Source organism: Kryptolebias marmoratus, linkage group LG17 (assembly GCF_001649575.2).
Source record: "Kryptolebias marmoratus isolate JLee-2015 linkage group LG17, ASM164957v2, whole genome shotgun sequence".
Lineage (NCBI taxonomy): Eukaryota > Metazoa > Chordata > Actinopteri > Cyprinodontiformes > Rivulidae > Kryptolebias > Kryptolebias marmoratus.
Genome location: NC_051446.1, coordinates 10,081,481 through 10,103,963, shown reverse-complemented (window position 1 = coordinate 10,103,963; position 22,483 = coordinate 10,081,481). Strand labels below are relative to the sequence as shown.

The window sequence follows — 22,483 nt, the reverse complement described above, 5'->3', positions numbered from 1 at the left end:
GGGCACTGCTTTTTGATACAATTTATCGTCTGTTTAATATATATATATATATATATATATATATATATATATATATATATATCCACTCTTCATTTTTCTCCTTCAGTTGAGGTACACCATTCTCTGCATTCCCACAGCCTGACACTGCCACCACCATGCTTGACTGTGAGTTCAGTGATTGCAGATTTGTTTGGTTTACATCATAGGTAGGTAAACCACTGTTTTCCTATTAGTTCAACTTTAAAACTCATCTGAAAAGACATTCTTCCTAATAGCCTAAGGGTAATCTTGATGAGCTTTAATTTTCTTTTGGAGAGGGGATTAGCTGAGGATTTAGCTTTGTCACTTTTCTCTGATTGCTTTATTGCCTTTGACTGTCTTTGTGGGAGTGTAGTCATGAAATTAGACCTTTGTTGATGTTTCCTTGAATCTTTGTGGATGAGTCATAAATGTGCTCTAGGAGGAGTAGGGAGGGAGGTCACTGTTGGGAGGATTTACAAATATTCAAAACCTGCATTAGTTTTTAATGAGCTAAATCTGCTAATGATTTGTGCCAGCACCAAGAAAATAATGTTTGTCAGCCCCTAAAGACGACATTTAATGTAGAAGAGTTTTAAAAACAATTTATGTGATTTCAATAGTCTTACAGTTTTCAGTTTGATACAAGAAATAGCATCTTATTTAATTTTTTTCTATAAGTGGTGAAGTACTCTACTGAAACAAATTTAATCAGTCTAACAAGCAATATGATGATGTGAAAAAACATCTTTGCTCTGTTTTTCTTCACATCTTAATGTCTGTATTAGGAGTTTCACTGGTATTTTTACCTGCATCTTCTCACAAAGATAGAAAGTTTAAAGTTTACAGTGCCTTTATGTTTCCTAATAGAAATATTTAATAGCCTTTTATTATTTTGTAGTTCGAATGCTGTGTACTCTTCTGCATTCTGAACCAAGTATCCAGTTTTTAAACTGGATTAGGCTAAAGATAAAAGCCTTCTGCTACATGTGACCATAAGAGTTTATCAAATGACAAAGGTCAGACCTTAGTCTTGTCGATCAAAGCCAAAGAACCTAGCTTTGGTATGCAAGACGGTGGGTAATATGCATTCCTTCAAGGAATATTACTTTTATTTATTTATTACCTGGAAAATAGTCTAGATTTTGGTCACAGTAATCCAGATGTTTTTTGGTATTTTGTTTGTTTTTTGGCATGGTAGGATGAAACGTCATGTTTTTGAACATTGTCTGTTTAAGGAATGATTTGATTACAGAGTAACTAGACCTCTTCATTGTTAACACTGTGTGCTAAACATTATGAGCCAGCTATCCAAACAACCAGTACATGTTTAACTTTACTACATAGTACAAAAAACAATCCGATTGTATGTTTTGTGTGTGAGTGCTATATATCTGTTTATCTCCCATGATGATAAATCAAGAAACTGAAGAAGAGTTTGAGTACTTTTTCCAGCTCTGCCCACCAAGGGATCATGTCCAACTGTCTTGAACAACGCCTTTAGATCAGCCAGATTTTAGATTTTATGTCACCTAATGTTTTATTTTTAATAAGCCCCAGTGGTGCCATCATTGTACACAATCTCATGTTACCACGTAACAATAAAATGCTGTATTCGAGCCAAAGCAAAGCATATTCCCTTGAAGTATGAGAGCTACATTTCATAAGCCTGCAATCTGGCTAAATTAAGTTGTTTATTGGCACATCTGTTATACTAACTGATTTGCTCCCTCTGACTCAGCAAAGCAGCAAACTTTTGCTTTCTCTGTATGAAGCATCCTGTTAAATCTGTGTAAGACAGCAGTGTTTTCATGTAACATTTCAAATATATTAAATGGTATAGTTTTAAAGGTTCAAATCTTCACATTTATACTCTAGTGAAAATCTGACATTTTCAGATGTAATAGGTTTTTTTTAACACTAACCAAGTGCAGATGTTGATTATTTAAACCTTTTTGTTGCCTAACTGCTTATTTGATCGTAAGTAAAGCAGATAAAGTAATTTCTGATTCTCTCAGTGTTCTCCATGCAGATGCTGCAACACTCTAGAGTCATCCTCAACCTTGCAATGGAAGCAACCTTTGCTGATTAAAGAGGTTTTAGGTGATTTGCTTCCATTTGATGATGACTGTGATGCCTATAGCCTACGCTAAATGTGTTTATCTCAACGTGTGTGTGTGGAAGCAACAGTGTTTTCCCAGTGGTTGGAGTCTGACATGCTCTGTAGCCAGCGAGGGTCCAGCGGAGCCCTATGATTAATGCAGCCAACAGCGGTTCTCCACCTCATTTATTCACCGAATGGACACAGAGCTCATGCTCCATATTGAATATCACATGACAAAAGGCACACAAGAAGCTGTACGTGTGTGTATGTGTCTATGTGCTGGGGGAAGTTGGGGGGGAAGTGGGGGGGGTGTTTTTCCTACTGCCCTGGCTGCCGTCAGGTTTACCTATGAATAATCGTCCCCCTTTGAAATGTCACCTTCCAAACTCGGTGGCCCCAAGCGGATCACTGTGTTGGGCTTTGTGGTGACTCACTGCGGTTGTTTTGCGAGCGTGATTTAAACCAATGGAAACTGTAATGAAGAACGAGAAAACTAGGCTCTGAGCTGATAGACTGGCGATACACAAATGAGTCAAGCTTCTTTAGGAAAGGTGTGTGGAAACAAGGTGATTACAGCCCTTGTAGCAATCTCCAGGTCCTCTCTTGTGTCTTTAAGGGGACTTTGTTGCCATGGAAGCATCATTTAAAATCCAACATGTTTCTCTGGCTTCGGCTCATGGTGTAAACTAAAAATCTTTTAATATGTACAACCATTAAAACATAGATTATATAATTTATGTGTTTTAATAGTTTTGCACTGTAATACTGCCTGGATTATAGCTGGCTATATTCAAGATCCGTGGTTGTAATTGAATATTTAATACTTTTAAATTTACATTTTACTTTCAAGATAAAAAAAACAAAACCTCTTTAGTTATTTTGTTTTATGGAAAATAAAAAAGTACCATCAATTTTTCATATGGATATGAGATAAACTTAGAGATCTGACATAAAAATTGGAGCTTATGTCAAACTTAAAACCTCATCTACATTGGCAGTTAAATAACTTGTCATTACTGTACCGTAAAGTCTAAAAGTTTTTACATGTTAAATGAACTGATTTTGCAGCTTTAATAAATCCTCCCATGTACAGTATTTAGGAGTATTTATTCATTTGGAATCATCCAACCATTCGACAGCTTTCCTGCCTCAGGGTAACACTGAGCACTATTAGGCACTTCATTAAGAACTTTTTGGCAGGCTTGAAAGCTACGTTTCTATCACATATTTTTCACCCAGCTTTGTCAATCCAGAGCCCTACTTATGCAAAAAAATATTTACTTCCAGACCGACTAAAGCAAACCGACTTTTGGACGGGATTGTTTTTCTCACCCGTAGGGAGCAGCTTCTAAGCTTACGATTCAAGTATCAACAGTGAGCACCAGCTCATGTCTATACGTCTTAAAATACTTGGCTGTTTCTGTATGACTCAACTGTTCTCTGAGTGTGTTTGCACGCTTTAAAGACTCCAATACTCCTCTCAGCATGGCAGAAGATCCTTGTGATAGATAGCACTCATCTTGTGCTGCAGAGACGTCTGCATATATCTGCTCCCCCACATGGATGCTTGCAGTAGACGCTCTCGGCAGATCTTAGGTGGAAAAGAATTGTTTGATCAAAGCTGTATTTCAAGACCTCGGGATATACTTGCTTCTCTCCTCTTAGTGGTCTGTTATCTTTGATCAAACAAAACGGCAAACAGGTTGCCAAGTGGCTCAGTCAAGTCACCAAAGAGTTCAACTAAGGGCTTAGTGCAGGAATGGGAGAGCAGGTTATTAAGGCAGTCTGCTAGACTAGTTAGGCTCATGGTTTACTGTGAGTTCAGACACACAGGCTCCTGAACATGTTCATTTATTTTTTATTTTCATCCAGGTAAAATTTGTGATCTCTAATTCTCCTGCTTACAAAGATTTCAGGAAACCCAACATGGTTGAGCAATATTTCATCACTTTTTTTCCTGGTTTGAAAAGAATTTAGCAACACAGCAGAGGCGTATAGAACCCAAAATGCACTGGAGATAATATGAATAACTGACACACTTGTCTCTGAGCTGTGCAAGATGTCTCTTCTGAATTTGTGCAACTCAGTCATGACTATAATTTTCAAGAGGACATGGCAAATGTTTGATATCTCAGAAAGAATCTTCGCATTGATGATACAGTGGATCTAAAAAGTCTACACGCTCCTGTTAAAATGCCAGGTTTGTGTGATGTAAACAACTTGAGACCATAATAAATCATTTTAAGACTTCTTTTTAGCCTTTACTGTGGCAAATACCCTGGACGATTCAACTGGGAAAAAAAAAAAAAAATCAGTGGAGAAAAATATAAAATGAAAAGATGCAACAAGCTGTTAAGCAGACGTCTGCACACCTTTAAACCAATAATTTGTTGAAACATCTTTTGATTTAGTTACAGCCTTCAGTCTTCTTGCGAGCACACCTGCCATCAACTCCGATCAACCTGAAACAAAGTTTGGCTTTTCGAGCAGGGCTTTCCTGACATGTATGCTTAGTTCCAACCTACAGCAAAATCCAAGGTTTGTAGAGCGCTCACAAAGCATTAAAAGGATCTCATTGTTAAAAGATATCAGTAAGGAAAGGTTTCCATGTTTTCCTCCAGCATTGGAAATTCCGATGTTCACAGTGAAGACAGTCATGAAGAAGCAGGGAAAACTTTGGAACATCAGTGACATTACTGAGAACTAGACGGTCCTCCAAAACAAGACAGAAACTGTTCAGGGAGGGTCCAGTATGGGTCTACAGCAACACTAAAGGAGCTGCAGAAAGTTCTGGTTGTGTTTTACATTTGACAACAATCTCCTGTGTTTTCTAAATGTCTGGACTCTGGGGTAAGGAAGTATTTTATTTATTTATTTTTTGCAAAGAAAAACATACAGGCCCGGCTAAACTTTCTGAGAAAATGTGTTTGGTTCAGGAATAAGGCTTTAGATCGTCATAAGAATGGAATACCCACACTAAAACATGGTGGTGGCAGCATCCTGCTGTGGGGTTTCTTTCTTTTCAGCTTGAATTGGGGTTTTAGTCAAGATGGATGAAATGAATAGTTCCAAATGACTTTTGGCCTAAAACCTCCAGCTGTTTGAAAGAAAGATGAATATGAAGAATAATTTCATTTTTTCAAATTGTCAATAACCCTAACCATACATCCAAATCAGCAACAACAACAAAAAAAAGTACTTTACCAGAACAACAAAATTTTGGAGTGTCCTGGCTAGAGTCTACACCTAAATTTTATAGAAACACTGTGTGGTGACCTGAAGGAGATTGTGCATAAGAGATGCCCTCATAATCTGACAGACTTAAAGCCCTTTTGGAAGGAAGAGTGTGGCTGCTGATAGACTCCTTCATATGGCTGAAGGCTATAATTAAATCAGAAGGTGCTTCATCAATTCATTAGTTTTAGTGTGCACATCTCATATTTTTACTTCAGAAAAACCTGGTATTTTAACAGGGGTGTGTACACTTTTTTATATCCACTTTATCCACAGGATAGGGATTAGAAATAAAAGTCCCTTAGATGCTTTATTATTTTTACCTCCAACAAGGAGGTTGTTTTCAGTCGTATCTATCTTTCTGTCTGTGCACAAGATTACTCTAAGAAATATAAACAGATTTTCATGAGATTTTAAGAAAACATCAAACATGGTACAAAGAGCACGTGACTAAATTTTGGGTTTGATTTGATCAAATGTCAAGGTCAAAAGTCAAGTTCACAGGTGATCCTGTGCTCTAAATCTGCAGCTGTATAACTGGAATGTTAAGCTCCACAGCTGAACACCTCATGGGGCAAGGGTGATCACTGTTGATTTCAATATGACAGGGTCAAAGGTCAAGGTCACAGATGACCTTGTCCTATCATTATGCAACCATGTAATGGAGGAAAATTAAACTGCACAGTTGGACACCTCTTAGATCAAGGGTGATCATGATTGATTTCAAAGTAATGGGGTCAAAAGTGAACATCACAGCTGACCTAGTGCTCTAACTCTGCAGCTGTGTAATATAGGAATGTCAAACTGCACAGCTCGACACCTTCATGGGTCAAAGATGATGCCTGTTGATGTCAGTGTTCATGGCGTCAAAGTTTGGTAAAAACTTGTCTCTGCTCCTACATGTGATCTTTTTGTTACCTCCATTAGTTTGTTTGTCTGTCTGTTAGCAAAGATGAGGTAAAAACTAATGAACAGATATGGATGAAATGTTCAGGAAATATTGGGGTTGTCACAAAAAACAATGGTTTAAATTTTGGTGGTGATCTATATTATGATCTGGATCACACTATTTCATAATCACTCTCTGGCCTTTGTGGAGGTTTGCACTCTGTAATGGCAAACATTAAGATTTTGTGTTGTCGTTTTCATTCTCTCCAAAGTACTTTGTTGTTTTTTGCTGTATTACATAATTCATTTTGTGTTTCATGCGCTGTCAGGGACTTTTCAGATGGCTTGTCATAGGATTCTTGAAAGGTCTCGTATTTTGTGTTTCTAAGTGCACGCTGTCAGATTTGATGCACGCATATAGGTTTGTGCGATGGACACATTTGCATATTCGTTCATGCATCTTATCAGAGAACTCATTTGCAGTTTTTCCACACATCTGTGAACCCGAACGCTCACACACTGGCTGATATACAGTGTGAAATGCCATCAACTGTAAATTCATGTAAGGTACCAACACAAAAAATAGGACATTATAAAGGCAGGAAGGGAAAGAAGGAGAGGGTTCTGACAGAATGAGATCAACTTGCAGTTTTTTATCTAGCAGAGTTGGGGCCTCTGATGGCTTTATCTTCTCCCTCTGCTAAATAAAAATCTGTTATGCCAAGCACTCACGCCTATTCGGTGTTCTTTACAGAATGACTTGACGGAATGAAGCAGAAAAAAATAGCAAGTGTATTTCTTTATCTTAGAATCCAATGCAGTGTTTCCTGTTTGTCTGATTTTGCTCATGAGCACAGAGAAACTGTCTTTCTGAATGCACCAAAAATACAAGTGTCTGTTTTAGTCCACCTAATGGATATTTAAATGACTTCCTTGTCTGTGGTGTTTACGTCACATGTAGATAATTTTCTCTCTTAATGATTTTCTGGCTCTTTCATGTTGAGAGGAATGACTGTCAATTGTTGGCAATATTTGTATGCATAAGAAGTAAATTGTATAAAAGTGTAGATTAACTAGAAGTGGGGAAAATGTCTTAGAAAGTAAAGAGGATTTTGTAGGTCAATAAAACAGTTGTAATCATGTTACAGCAGGATTATTTTTTAAAAAAACCTACGTTATTTAATTTCATTTTTGCTTTAACACTATGAGCTCTTTCTTTCCATAAGAAGAATATATCTGTAACACTCATGGAGGTCTTCATGTGTTCATTTAAGTGAAAGGACCTAAAGGCAAGAGACACATCTTGCAGCTCTCTTAACAGGATGATGCAAAGATAGAGATGATGAAAAGGGGTAGCAAATGGCGGTTTTTATCTACAGATGGAAAAGAGTGCGGCTAGAATTCATAAGAAGGAGGTCACATGCAAATCATCTGCAAACCTTTCTCATATTTGGAGAGATAAGTTGGCGTTTCTTGAGCAAATCTTCCCCCCCCCACGGCAAATGTCACTTCGGATGTTCTTTTTTTCCACTCGTACCATTTAACAACCCTCATTAAAAATGATAGGTATAATTCAGCTGTAAAAAAAAAAAATACTGCTTATTATCGAGACTAAAATATATTAAAACAAATTTATCAAACTTTAACAGATGCACAAGTATGTATTTTGCCTGCAACGCTCATATTTTAAATTCACTCAGTTTGATATGGTATGAATATATATATATATTTTTTTTTTCTCTTGTAGTATATAATGTCCTGTAAAAAAAAAAAATAGCACCTATTTTAATTCATTTATAAACAGTAATTTACTAACAAAAATAAAGCATAAAAGAAAGGCTTCAGAAATGGTAGTTTTTTAATGATTATTTTGGAGTTTAAGACTATTCAGAGATATATATTTGGTCCACACTCTGGTCTGGATCTGGACCAAATGACAATCCAGACCCAACCCAATGGGTCTGGATTGTCTGAGAGTCAACACATGCTGTGAGTGCTATACATTGTACAACACATTTGCCTAAACATTAACTACTAAAGTCAACACTGTCTGTCTTTTACCAGACTTTCATTCACACTCTCAAAAAGTAATCATTAGATGTACATCTACAACTGACAGTTTGGAGTCAACCCAGTTCAAGATGGCGGCCACAGCTAATTGACCTTATCAGACTATGACTCAGTTGTACAGGATAGATACAATTTTTTATTTTTATTTTACTGCATTGTGTTATGTGTTTGCTGTCATTTGTCTACCATCCTAAAATCCAGCAGGCACTGAACAAGAATCCAGCTCATCGAGTTGCAGTTACTTTTAATTTTCTTGCTGCTCCTGCCAAAGTAAACAATATAGGTAGCTGAGTGGCTTCCCTCTCTGCTTTCCACCAGAAGAAGAGGGAATTGGTTGTGTAATTTTAATTGCACCATATTGACTTTTGTTGGCTGAGATATTGAACAGGAAACCCTCAGTTGAGGGGGCAGAGCACCTGCTGAGGTTCTTTTAATAAATGCATTTCAGCCCCATGAAATTAAAGTTCTTGTTCATTAAAAGACTGATACATGCAGAACATGTTTGCAAGTTGCCTAAAGCATGACTTGCAATAGTCTACTGACCTTTTTTAACCAATTACTTACAGCTATTTCAGGCATTTTTCCACTATTCAAAATTAATATCCTGTAACCTCGAGCTTTCCATTACTTGAGCTTTACATAGCATAGCCCACCACTTGCTTATTTATCTCCAGAGTTGGAGGTCACAGAGAAAAATGGGCCGTACAGAGAATAGACTTTAGAATACAGTGACATTGTTGCTATTTTCAAACCTTCTCAACAGAACAAAACAATTTTTTTAGCATCTTGACTCTGGTTGCTTGAAAACCCACGAACCTTAAAAAAACAGACCATGCATCTCTCTAATTAAAGCTTGCAGTGTTTTGTCTGTACATCTTTTCATCTCTTTTGTGGCTTTATTATTCACGTCTTATGTTGACTTTTTCTCATAGTAAGAGGACCTGATGATCAAAAGGAACTTGATATTTAAATGTAGTCTTGAAGATGAGCACATTCAAACATACACACGCGAGGCCTTAATTTATCTGATTAATGCATTTTTTTAATACAGCTCATAATCTCTAATGGAAAATCAGTGCCTGAATGTTTGCTTGAGAGCAAAAACTCCTGCTTTTATAGAGATATTCACACCAACCTCATTTAATCTAGTGCATGTGATCAGCAGTGCCTGGCTGTGACTTTCCCTCTTAAATCCTGTGGAAGCATCACAGGTGGATTTATTTTTCCCACACACAGCTTGTCATTTACATTTTGGCTTAATTTTTAGTTTATTAAAAGTAATGACATGGTGGAATCCGTTAATGGTTTTTGTACACTCAGTGTTAGATTTGAAAAACTTAAAACCTGGTAAAGACCACATCGTTTGTATTATGTTATATGTTACTTTCTTTTTCCCCCATGAGTGTTTTGTACTTTTACACCACATTGGTGCTGGCTGGTTTTCAACGTTTTCTAGGACACCTCTTTCAATTTCCTGTAAAGTGTGATATAATTTAAATATGCTGGTCTAGATTCTCAGTCATCTAGGACATGGTAAATCCAAAAACGGTTAAAAACAAAAACAACTGGATTTCTGTTCTGTAGCTGAAGACATTTTGCTTCTCATCCGAGGAGCTTTCTCAATTCAAATAAATTGGATTCACACACAGATTGCCCTCACTCTCCTAACCATAGAGGTTCGTTAGGGTCCTTGTTAGCTTGACTCACTGATGGGCCAGTCTGGTCACATGAGTGCAGGTGTTGATTGGAGTGAAACTGACTGAGTATCAGGCTTTATGCTCCATTATAGGTTTTTGAAAGCTGATATATCAGACCTCCTCCTCTGTTTGAAGTTGGTCTCTCTCTTTTGACATAGATGGCTTCCTTCAACCCCTCTCAAACCATCTGCCTTCTTGGCCCAAAATATGAACATTTGGGTCTGAACTGCATACACCACAGGGCTCAGTTTGTGTTTGGGTATTTTGTCCTTAGGGTGGACCAGCCTCTATCTGAGAGTCCTGTTGAGTTTGAAATGTACCAGGATGTTGTGTTTGGAGAAAATCCTTCTGAGTTTCTCAGATACTCCAGCAACACAAGGGATGACAATGTTTTTCTGTCTGTTTTGTTCTATTCCATCTGAAAGCTTCTCTAGAGCACTGGAGAAAACAACAGCTTTACTTCACTATCATATATATAATGCACCACTAAAAACATTTACATACCTACTCTAACAAGAAACAAACATTTGCACAACTCAATTTGCAACATGGATATGAATAGTATGGCATGATGTCATTAACAGTATGTTTAATTCCATCACTATTCATTACTCGCAAAGACTGTTTCTAAGGCCCTATCCTCACTGGAATGGCATTTTCTGAATGCACAGATGTGTTTTTTAATCATTCCACCCTGTGTATCCACACAAAAACAGTGTTTTGGGAGCCCTGAAATGGTATTTTTGGAAGACAGGTTCCAGAGTGAAAAATTCCTGAAATGCCACCACGTTTTCCTGTGAGTCGCCTAAACACCACCCTTCGAAAACAATCATGTCATGGTCCCTCATCTAATCTAACCTATGACCCAGAGAGTGAAAGATATACCCACAATAATGACAAATTACATGCTTGTTGTTGTGTTGCAGATGGCAGTTGCTCAACTACAGCCAAACCCCTGTATACTGTATTACTTCAATACATAGACAAGGTTGATGAACAATATCATTACATTGAATAGAGCATATCTAAACCCCTTAATATTACACCAAATAATCTAAAATTAGGAAGGCTTTTTTCTTTTTTTTTAACTGTCAACAGTACTAAAGTAAAAATTGCAGAAAAAGATCAACAAGATACATGAAATACACATTTAAAAAACACAGAAATGGGAATAATTTTAGAACACCAACTGTAGTGTATAAAAGAACTTAGCCTGGTATTTGAACACCATGAGGGAAATAATTCCCTCCGCCCATCCCACAGTGGATACTTTGCCTGAAAAGTGTCCATTATGTCACTGTATTTGGACAGACATGTCTCCCAGGCAGTAGTAGTTTATTGTGACATAATGTCAGTCTATTAAAAGGATTCAATTTTCGCCATACTCATCTTTTTTTTCTCTCGTGTTTTTAGAGTTTGGAGTGCTTGCTTCACGTCTTGTTACCCATTTCAGGTGTATTTTTGTGGCAGCTTTATCTTGCCACACACAGGCCTGGCATAGTAACTACAGCGTTTTGGGTTGTTTTCTTTGTTCCTGTATGGCCGAAAACATTTCTGGAAACGGTGCTGTGTTTCTGAAGATATTTTTAGAAATGGCAAATAAAAAGATTGGATTGGAAAGACATTGTTTCCGCGTGGATGGAAACCCAAGTTTCCTACTGTTTTACCTAGGAAAGCCTTAAACATAGTCTGGCACACTGACTCTTGTCACAAGTCTGCAATCAAACCACATGTTGCATCAAAAGCTGTTTTTACTGCCACAAAACTTGTGGTGTCCTTATAAGCTTTAGTCACATTTGTCATGAAGATTTAAGTCTGTGCTGTTGTTTCATGCATGAAGATAAACACTTAAATTATATATATATATTTTTTTAGTTGAAATGGGGATTGTTTACTTCCCTATCGGAAGAGCAAAAGAAATGCATCTGTTTGAATACTTGAACTCTGTACTTTGAAGTTTAACACCTGATCAACTGTTTTATTACTTGAAAGATAACAAATTGAGATGGACCATGTTTTTTTGTGCAATAGAGAGATTTATCTCTGCAAATAATAATCCATAAATCCATAAATCCACCACTCAAAGTTTGTAAAAAAAAAAAAAAAAAAAAAACACATTAAAAGAACCAAATACAAATAAAAAAGGTTTTTGATCATACTACGTTGCAGGGCTTCAAATGCTACTATTAGAAAAAAGAATCATTTAAGGGATCTGTATTCAGATATTATAGATTTTGACCTTATAATACTCAGACGGATAGAAGAAACAAATCACATCTTTGCTATGAGATGGAAAAAAAGAAAATAATTTTTCCATGATTACTATACCAAACCTCATGTAAGCAAGAGAGAAAAGCCCTGGTTAAGAAAATATTTGGAACATTTCCGAATGAATGGATGATCCATGTTGAACATGACATGAAGCCGAGTAACAAGTCACATTTAGGAACATAAACAACTACAACTGTGGACAAACTGCCTGTAATGAGTGGAAATGTCATTCACACACACTTCCATATTTATTTAATAATAAATAATATTTTTTTAAAAAAGTTCTAAATAATCAGCTAATTCAACTAAAGTCATAAAAATAGCATCATGCACGAAAACACAGATTAACATAAAAGCACAATATTGAAATTTTTAGTAGGTTTTTTTTTTTTTTTTCAATTTCTGTCTACATTTGAAAATGGTACTGCTGCCAAAAGTCATAGCACACCATTCTTGGTCGAGCTTGTTTTTCTTTTCTTTTTTGCATGGATGGGTTTTTACAAAGCTGTAGGAGTAGTAGTGGATTTGTTGTGGGGAATTTAATTCATAATTAAACAAATAACTCAGAGATTGACAGCTGGGAGATTTATTTGAACAATCAAAAATAAATTTTAGCATGGTTTGGTTATTCTCGCAATCTTCTGAAGATCTTTTCCCCCTGTGAGTCACAAACATATTTCTTATATCTTCCTAGTTATCTCTATGGCAAAAGTAGGACACAAGATAAAAGCAGACATCATCTTCACAGATGAGTATGTTTTCCTAACTCTGGTAGACATTCTGACTGACTTTGGCCTCACTGGAACTAATCCAGTACTGAAAAAACATGACACTTCAGTTTAATTTGCAATGCTTGGCTTCTTCAAAACAAAAAAGGGATATAAATGGGAAAATAACGGACAAATAGTAATAAGGGTGCATCAGCACCTTAAAATAATGTAATTCCTATTGTGTATAAATATTTTCTATACAACCAGTATTCATTTGAAATTGTGTTTAGATGTTTAGATGTTTTAGTTGTAGATTTGGATATTGGTTGCTTGAATAAAACAAACTACTCAGAATGAGTTAGATGTTTATTTAAATCTGTAATTTAAACACTTTTGTTGTTTGATTTTGATATTTCAAGTATTTATTTATTTTTTAGTTTTTATGCTACATCTAAAAAAAATACACTCAAACTGAGTAAACATTGTTTCTACTACCCCACAGAAATACCAACAATTGTCAAACTTTGCCTTGTCTTTTTTGTATATTTTTGCTTGTTTACTGAGTGAAAATAATATTGACATAAAACACAATGTATCACTTAATAATGCAAGATCCTATTCATGCAGAAATGTGTGACTGGCAGAATGGTAACAAGAAAACACGAAACCTTAATACACCCCACGTGGTTCATTAGCTTCCTGTTTCCAGACTCTTGAATCTCAGTGGAGGAATTTTGGCCCACTCTTCCTTACAGCTCTGCCTGAGCTTTGATGACATTTGTTTATGCACCACGTCTTTCAGGTGCCACAACAACATTTCATTTCAGCGGAGATGTATTTTTGCGTTCTCTGCAGTCTCTGAGCGCTGAAGCCTTTTTAAGCACTCTACCTGCTTTTAGATCGTCTGTGACGCAAACGCTGCTGGATGGTTTCAGGGTGGAGAGATGAATGCAAGTGTGTTTTCTTGTTTTTCTCACTTTTAGACATTACTCAACTAATGATTTACTAATGAATATGCATGCTATGTGTTCATCAAATTTGCCAGTGGTTAAAAAACACTCAATTAAGCCCTCATCTGTTTGTGATGCTGATTCATTGTTTAGCATGTAATTGTTGGCCTCAGATAGTTTATGACTATAAACTGGTGCTCATTTTTCATGGGTTTTTAAAGTTTGTTTGCTGTTTAGAAAGAAGTGGAAGTCTGGCATAACTGGTCTCCAACTCAATTTGTATTTCATCTGCAAACCTTAGTCCGTACAAGAAAAAAGGTGGTGAATACTAACAACACTGGCTGGTCTCTTTCCTAGCTGGCTGCTGTTCATTATTAATATCCTTACATCTATAAAGTTATTGATGTGTTAAAACTTTGGCATTAATTAAAATTTAGTTCCCCCTCTCATTTTAATATCCTGCCAAAGTCACTCTTTCCCAGGTGATTAATAAAGTCATATTTAAGGAACAATGAGGACAGATTACCACCATTATAAAGGTATCCCTGACATTTACTTCTTATGAACACAGCTCTTCAAAGTTTTCAGTCCCTTCTGTTCAAACTCAATATTTTCCACATTGAGATGAACAAAAAACACATTTGGAATTACTCTAAATGGCAGTCGTTGAGAATTGAAATTATCATACATTTGGTGGTAAAACAAAACGTACGTGCAGTTCCTGATTAGCACTAAACCTAAAAAGGAAGATGTCATGTACTACATTTAATTTTCCTGTGATTGTTTTTGAAAAGCAATGGTAAAATTAATATTATGTGATCTGTTATAAGAAAAATTTGCAAGTAAATAACCGACCCAGCTTCAAGCCCCTTAATATAGGGGTGTTAGGTAAAACAATGTTGCCATCATTAAACACAACTTAAAATTTTAAAACATTTCAAGTCTGTTGAGTTCAGTTCTTTTGACCTAAAGAGTATCACTAAAGTACACTGGCAATGTTTCTGTTAGGGCACTTTTTTTCACCAGATATATATGACAATCCATATTTTACCAATAAAGATTGTAGTTGTGCCTGACAGCAATTTTTTTAAATAAGCATGTTATCTTTTTGCTTTTATTGGCTGGTGTCTACAGACCACTTATCTAAGTGTAGCAGCCTGACAACCTCCAAAACTGCAATTTGAGACCAAATAAGAGAAATACATCAACACACATTATGCTGAGCCACAGGTTGATCGAGAATGATTGAGCGAGATTGTACATGAGTGCATATGTTTGTTTGTTTTTGCTTGTTTGTTTGATTTTTAATATAATTTTTTATATTCCTTGAAGGAATACATATCGACTGCCAGCTTTCATGGTTTTAAACTAAGATCATCTTATTTTGATAATTGAGACATTTAAAGCTGTTTTGGTGAAATTTAAATAAAGTGTAAGATGTAGTGTGACAGTGAAAGCTTGCCCAATTTGTTAGTGCTCAGTGTATATTATGTGAGGGATTCTCAGCTACTACTACATCAAATCTTAGCGCAATATCTCCAAAATTGACTGAGTTAGAGACACTTTTTGTTTACTAAGGTTGATTAAATGAGACAGCCATCTCGAATTGTTTTGACTCAAAAAGTTGTAGGTGTACTTCCAATAATTACTTTTTAAGTTTTAGTGAAATGCATCCAGTGGTTCATGAGGTATTTTGCTAACATGACAGAAAAACAAACACACACAATGACACAGTCAAAAACATTAACCCTTACCTTTTGCCTTTTGGCTGAGGATAATAATGCCTAGTAGGTGGAAGGTAATATAGGATGAATACATACTCATGTCATGTTAGATCTATCCATTTTTTGACTTCCCAGTGTTATAATAGTTACATTTGTGCTTATTCAATTGAAAATGAAAGCTGTCCACCATTGTACACTGTTGTACAAGTAGTTTGCAGACACTGGCAGTAGACTATTGCTGCTGCAAGAAGACAACATTGGCTGTTATTATATATTCATGCCATTACTGTACAAATTTGAATTGAGCACACAGACACTGATGATGACTGCTGGGGTGTTTGGGTTAATTGTGACCAACTACGCTCCCTCCAATAAACGGAGGTACTGGGAGACATAACCCAGAAGCAGAACCCACCTGATACCAGTTAGGGCCTAAATAAAGAATGATTCATTGATTCTCTCTTGTTACTTGCATGTGAATGACTGCAGTTAAGAGTAATGAGTTGGCTGGTGGGGAGTTTCAGGCTGGAAGGTGATGCAACTGGTTGATAAGAAATGAGAATTGCAAGCAGGGTAGTATGAAGATGAGTAAAGCTGTGCAATGTACTAAAACTGGTAGAAAAAGACACAGTAGACATTCGCAAGGAGAGCCGTTTTAGCTAGTACGTAAACAAAATATAAATGTCAACAAACTGAGTCTAAAAGTCTTAGTTTTACCCTCACAGTGAGAGTCAAAGACTGCTGAGCCCAGTGGATGTGCTGCAGGAGGTGAGCTGAAGATCAAAACATGTGATTGGTTGATTTGAATTGGAGTCCGAAGAGATACTAGCAGTGCCACAATTTCACACACAAACTCACATACAGAAAGCATACAAATACAAGGACCAAGACTTAAAAAACAAGCAAACAACAACAAAAATAAAAATAAAAATAAAAAAACCCCACCAAGAATGGAAAAAATGTGCAGAAACAAGTGGAAACTGGAAGAGGGGACAACCAAGATCATGACCTGTTACTGTGGAGTGTGTGTGTGTTTACATTTCCAGTGGCAGGTCATGGCAGTAGCTCTTTTCCAGGGACTCTTCTCTGTCTGCTGCAACCTTGTCTCTCTTGTTTGTCAATGGACATTTGGACATTAAACAGCACTTGCCTAAAATTGCATCTAAACAAAAATACACAAGAACCTAAAGGAACCTACCCACCTTCCAAAAAAACCAACAACAACAAAGAACAAGAAAAAAAATCAAATAACTAAATCCTTGGTTGATTGATCACTGTATACTGATAATGTGTCACTAATTGGCACAATGATCAGAAGCTTAGTTAGAACATAACCCAGTGAGAAATCTACCAAGAAGCAGCTGACCAACTTAGAACTCTGCTACAGGAGGACTCTCTGGAGATATTCTTCAATCAGACACATTTCGTAAAGTTGTAAGATGTGGATTTCTCCAGTTTGAGTTTCCTTCTGTAGCTGCTTTTAACAGAATAGAAAAGACACGTGCCATTTGTTAAAGTAAAAATTAAAAGTTTAGTTACACGTTTCATGCAAAATAGAACATACCTTAATGGGAAATATTATTTTACAAATTTTGTTGCTCTGACTGGATCCCATATAGATTTCTTGGTTAAAAATAAGAAATAAAAACACTGAAAAAGTAATATCTTTGTAGTCATACACAACAATTTAGCATTTTTAGTTTCAAGCCCAAACTAAATAGAGGCCACAGGGCCTGCTTTTTTACATGTCTTTTCACTTATTAATTTTTTTATTCATAGTGGCAGCAGAAAACTATACTATTACATGCCCTTTGATGCTTAATATTAACATGCATGATGAGTGTTTAAATTCTCAAACCCAAAGCTATTTTTNAATAAAACCTTGTGCTGTATCAATAAGAGGCCCAAAGGAGAATTTTAAAATGCACTTAATTTTCTTGTCCTCATCACCAGGCTGACATGGTTTCATCTATCTAATTTAATTTAAATCAGACACTGATGCTTATAACAGCCCAGCCATGATTTGTATGTAGGGTCGGTTGTAGATGAGCTAAAACGAGGTCACGTACTGATATGCCCATGGGTTCCATATTGCCCCAATGTGGTTAGCTCACATGGCCTTCAGATTTATTCGCTCATGCTTATTCAGTACCCATGTAGTACCCTTTGTCATAGCAAAAAGATAAGGGAGACGGGAAGATCCAAGGTTGTTGATTTATAACAATTTATTTAAAAAAAATGTCAAGATTATCTAGACAGTCCCAAGCAGCAGAATCTATCTAACCTAAGATTGAAAACCAAAGTCTTTTAAACAAGCTTATCAGCAAGGCCACCAGGTTAATTATAACTGGACGTCTGAATCACATTAGAGCAATATGGTGTAGCATGAAAACGTGAGCAGACATGTACTTACATGACAGTTGTGTTACACCTAATGAGGCCATAACAAGGGAGTCTTATCAGTAAGTCCTATTTTTTCACAACACTCCCCACCGTCTTCCTAAAAATTTTCTATGTCTGCTCAAATATTCAAGGGGCATGCAAATTCCACCCAGAAAGCTCCTAGTCAAAATTCAAACTCGAGACCTTCTTGGCATGATGCACCAGCACTAATCACTGTTCTTCTGTGAGGCCCTGACCCTTCAACCAATGTAGGCAATTCATATGTGCCTAGATGGCACTCATGGAGAACCCACATCAGCCTCGCACATAAATGTTGGTGGTCTGTTGTTATTAAATCAGTTTTAAAAACTTTAATTCACTGAGCTTTCTAACACCACTAATATTGCATTCGATGCAGTCATAGTGGTACAAATTCTCAGCCTGTAGGTTTCATTTTTAAACTTTTGAACGATGGATTCAGTAGCATTTTCATTAAAAACAGCCCGACCTAGTTCATTGAGCTTCTTTGAGATTTCAAGATATTTATTTCAGCAACACTCTTTGGGGCTGTTTATGGCTGTTCTGTAGGCTGAAGTGTGGATTTTGACAGAGTCGTTGCGCTGCATGTTTTGTTTTGTTTTTTCTGCAGAAAAAAATATATCTGTGACAAACAGGCGACACTTACTCTCGCAAATTGACGGCTGGAGATATTCCCCGGCCCCCCCCATTTGCCCTGAACAGAATTAAATGGGTACAAAAATGTGATTGATGGAATTTAAATAAATCATGCGCCTACAGTATGATTTTGTTCCAGCCCATAAAATAAGTTGATAGATTTTTTTTTTTTTACTGTCTCAGCCGACAACAGAATATTAATTTTCATTTTAAGCCATGGCCTGCAGGGTTTTAACTGAAATGGTTAAATCTTTTGTGCTACATTTCTATCATGTAATTTTATTTCATTTTCAGCTAATCACAGTTATAACGTGACCTAAACCTATTTCTTACACTTTGCTATGAACACCAGAATGGACAAAACGTACTCCGATCACCCTCGGGGGTTGAGTACTGTAAACTTGCTGTCCTGATACAATCTGGGTGTCGAGTTGATTTGAACCAGCTTCTTTGTTTCTGTTTTGCTCTGTCATCTTCAGGGTGTAGGCAGTGACCCCCACACCGCCTTCGCTCTGCCCCCTGACTCCAAGCTGGCCAAGGAGAAGGCAGAGGATCCGGCGTCCCAGCTCCCAGACTCCGATGAGATGACCATCAGGATAGGTAGAGCTGGACCTCTCTCAGGCAAGCCCCCCTTCATATACCCACATCAGCTGTTTTATGCTTGACTTCAGCCATTGAAATGCATTGCATGAAAATTTGCACCTGTACGTATTGGGGTCAAACTGTTTTTGCCGCTGTGAGTAAAATGAATGCATTGGCTGAGAAAACCCCACTTAAACTTCTTTGATGGCTTCTTTTTATTCACTTTGCTCCTTCCAGATTTGGTTTTCTTCACTTTTTTCTCCACTTGCCTCATCTGTCCTCTTGTAGACATTATTGTGTGTTTTCCTAACTTTAAAGGGAACAATGGAAATTTAAAACACAATCACGTTTTCTCTGCTTGATAATGCATAGTTGGGTGTCTTAAGTTATTACCAACTAATAAACTTAAAGGACAGCCACTGTTGTCTTTGCTGCTGGTATAATTCCCAAGTTTGTTTTTCTTAATTAGTCATAACTGCAGGAATTCTGCATTATGACTTCTTTTTTAAAATCTCTATCAGCCTCATTCAAGCCAAAAATGGCATGAATAGTCGAATAAGCACTGATGCCCTTTGTTTTTTTGAATCCATGAGCTTATTTATTTAGTGTGTCATCAAATATGGCGGCTCGACCCTGTGTAAACTGTGATGGCATCACAGAGCAGTCTGTAGCTCAACTAAACAAAAATGACTTTTAGTGTTTTTTTTTTATTATTTTCCGAATCAGAAAATAGAAATCTAAAATGTTCTGTTTGTCATTCTATGTACCATTAATAAAAGCGGACATAAAGGAAATATGTAAAATAATCAGTGATAAACAACTATTAACATCATCACCAAGCGCAGTACTTACCAACATTAACGTATACCGTCCAAAAGCACAGAACAGGCCAGGCTTTGGGCACCTGACACATAACAGAGAAATTTTACAATGAATGCCTTTAGCTGGCCATTATATTACTCAGCAGTTTTTATCTGAAACGTCAAGTTTTAATCACTTGGGCAGGTTAAACACATGACTCACAATAAAATGAAAATTCATTTTGAAGAATAAGAGCGTTTTTCTCACTGCTTGCTGAGTGAAGGTCGCAGCTTTGTTTACTACTGTACTACTGTAATCTGTCAGGTTGAGTATTGAACACCTTCAAGAGTTATAATTAGCGTTATTTGTGCTTGTACAACCATGTCAGCAAACACGCCAGAAAATATATCTGAAAGACAAGTTACATAAGACGGATTTCTTTTTAACCAATGTAAAAACATTTTATTGTTGCATTGATTAATGTCAGCTTGTGAAAAATGGACATGCCTCCCTTAAATAGTTTCCTTTCAGTCTGGGCTGTCTTGTGGGAAATTATCGTGTCCTTGTAACACTTATCATTCCCACTAATCATTCTCATGTATCTGAGACAACAAAAAAGACTCATTTTTCCAGTAAAGGTGAGAGGATTGTAAATAGCTCTCCCCCCAAACTAATCAAAGATTCTGACTCACTGAGTTGCACAAAAAAAAAAAAAAAAAAAATCTGTGACCATAATTGTTCAAAACAAGTTCAGCAGGGTGGAAAAGAAACAGAACAAAATGCAAGAAAAATAAAGCATGTTTAGTAAAAAGAATCAAGTATATTCCAACATAAAGTCCTTCAGTTTACAGTAATTATAGGCTTGCATTAATATCATTTTTCATTATTTTATTATCATTTATTGACACCTTTGTGTTGTAATAAAAAAACTCTTGAAACAAGCTCAGTAAACCCTATGTCATTTTTAAGTTTAACTCTTTAAAAAAATGAAGCTTAGAAAGTTGTTTAAAACTCACAGTCAAACTAAATGGTTTGAAGAAAACCAAGAACACCTGAAAAAGAGGACAGTTAAGGATGCATATTGCCCATCACCAGCAGTTTTAAACAACAAGTTCAGTTAGTGCTTGGAGTATGAGTCTCAGCTACGACCACACTGAATAGATCAATACATGTAAAATTTACCGAATTATCACCATTTTGGGGTATTCTTAGGTCAGCTGGCTGTAGCAGCCATTTTCAGGTTGCCTTCAAAAGTGAATCAGTTGCAGATGTACATCCATTGATTACTTTTTGAGTGTTTCATTTAAATCGGTTGACTAATTCATGAGATATTTTTCCAAACAGACAAAGTGTTGACTCCAACAATTAATGCCAATGTTTTAGCACAGCTTTTGTTCATTGTGTAGCACTTGGACTACATTGTCTATAAAAAGTATTCAGCCTTTTGGGCGTTTTCTGCTTTTATTGCTGTCATAAATCAATCATAGTCAGTATAAATTGACCTTCTTTACAAAAAAAAAACATAATAACTTCTTCAGTGTCACAGTAAAATCTAATTTCTACAGACTAATACCAATTAAATAAAAATGTATAATGTAAAACAAGTGATTGCATAATTATTCACCCCCTTTAAATTGACTGTCCTAATTCAACTCAGAGAAAAGATTATTATTATTATTGGTGAGGATGACAGAAGAGATCTACCGCTCATAAACCCACCCTTTAACTGATGTTCATTTGAGAATGGCTTCTCCTTTCAGAAAACTGCTCCTTTTAACTTTAGTTCCTACCAAAAGTTCTCTGTTTTTTTCACTAATTCAATAAAGGCAGAGGGAGGGGGAAAAAAAAACAAGATAATTCTCCCCATGGGATACAAACTTACCACCTCATCTGACTTGCATGCCAGTAAAACTCACATTCTCTGTCAATTAACATCTCCCCTGGAGTATCCTATCTGTGGTAATTAACAATACAGAAAAGAGAAAGGAAATGTCACTGCCAGCAGGCATTGATTTTTGTAAGACAAATTCCAGGGCAAATTAGACTTTTTCCAATTCTGAGGTTGTTTCGCCTCTTTTTTTATTTGTTTAATGAAATTCAAGTTGTAAACAAAACAAAAGAGAAAAACAGTTAAGGTTTTTCCTTAACAGTTTTGTCTTTAATTATGTGAAGTGGCCGCTCTTCTTCAGAGCAGATGCTTTGACCTGTCACAGCAGGAGAAGCATGGGTGGAACTAAAATCCGTTTGTTGTTCAGGAAGACGCATCACAGAGAAATCCTTCCCAGAGGCTGGGCCCTGAAATCACCATCCAAGTGGGACGCAGCTTTTAATAATCTTGTTAATTGTCTACCGCCTTCCTGCAGAAAAAGTGTGCCTG

At 36.5% G+C, this 22,483-nt stretch overlaps 1 protein-coding gene across 5 annotated transcripts in view; it reads left to right on the top strand.

Annotated features, from left to right (window-relative positions):
* LOC108235840 (zinc transporter ZIP11) overlaps window positions 1–22,483 on the top strand; it is a 151,645-nt gene that overhangs the window by 57,436 nt on the left and 71,726 nt on the right. For 4 of the 5 annotated variants that reach the window (XM_037980844.1, XM_037980841.1, XM_037980842.1 and 1 more), the window contains exon 5: window positions 19,203–19,344. In XM_037980844.1, the coding sequence (XP_037836772.1) occupies window positions 19,203–19,344 (142 nt within the window). The remainder of the gene's footprint in view (window positions 1–19,202; window positions 19,345–22,483) is intronic. The other variant, XM_017416091.3, reaches the window with a different exon arrangement.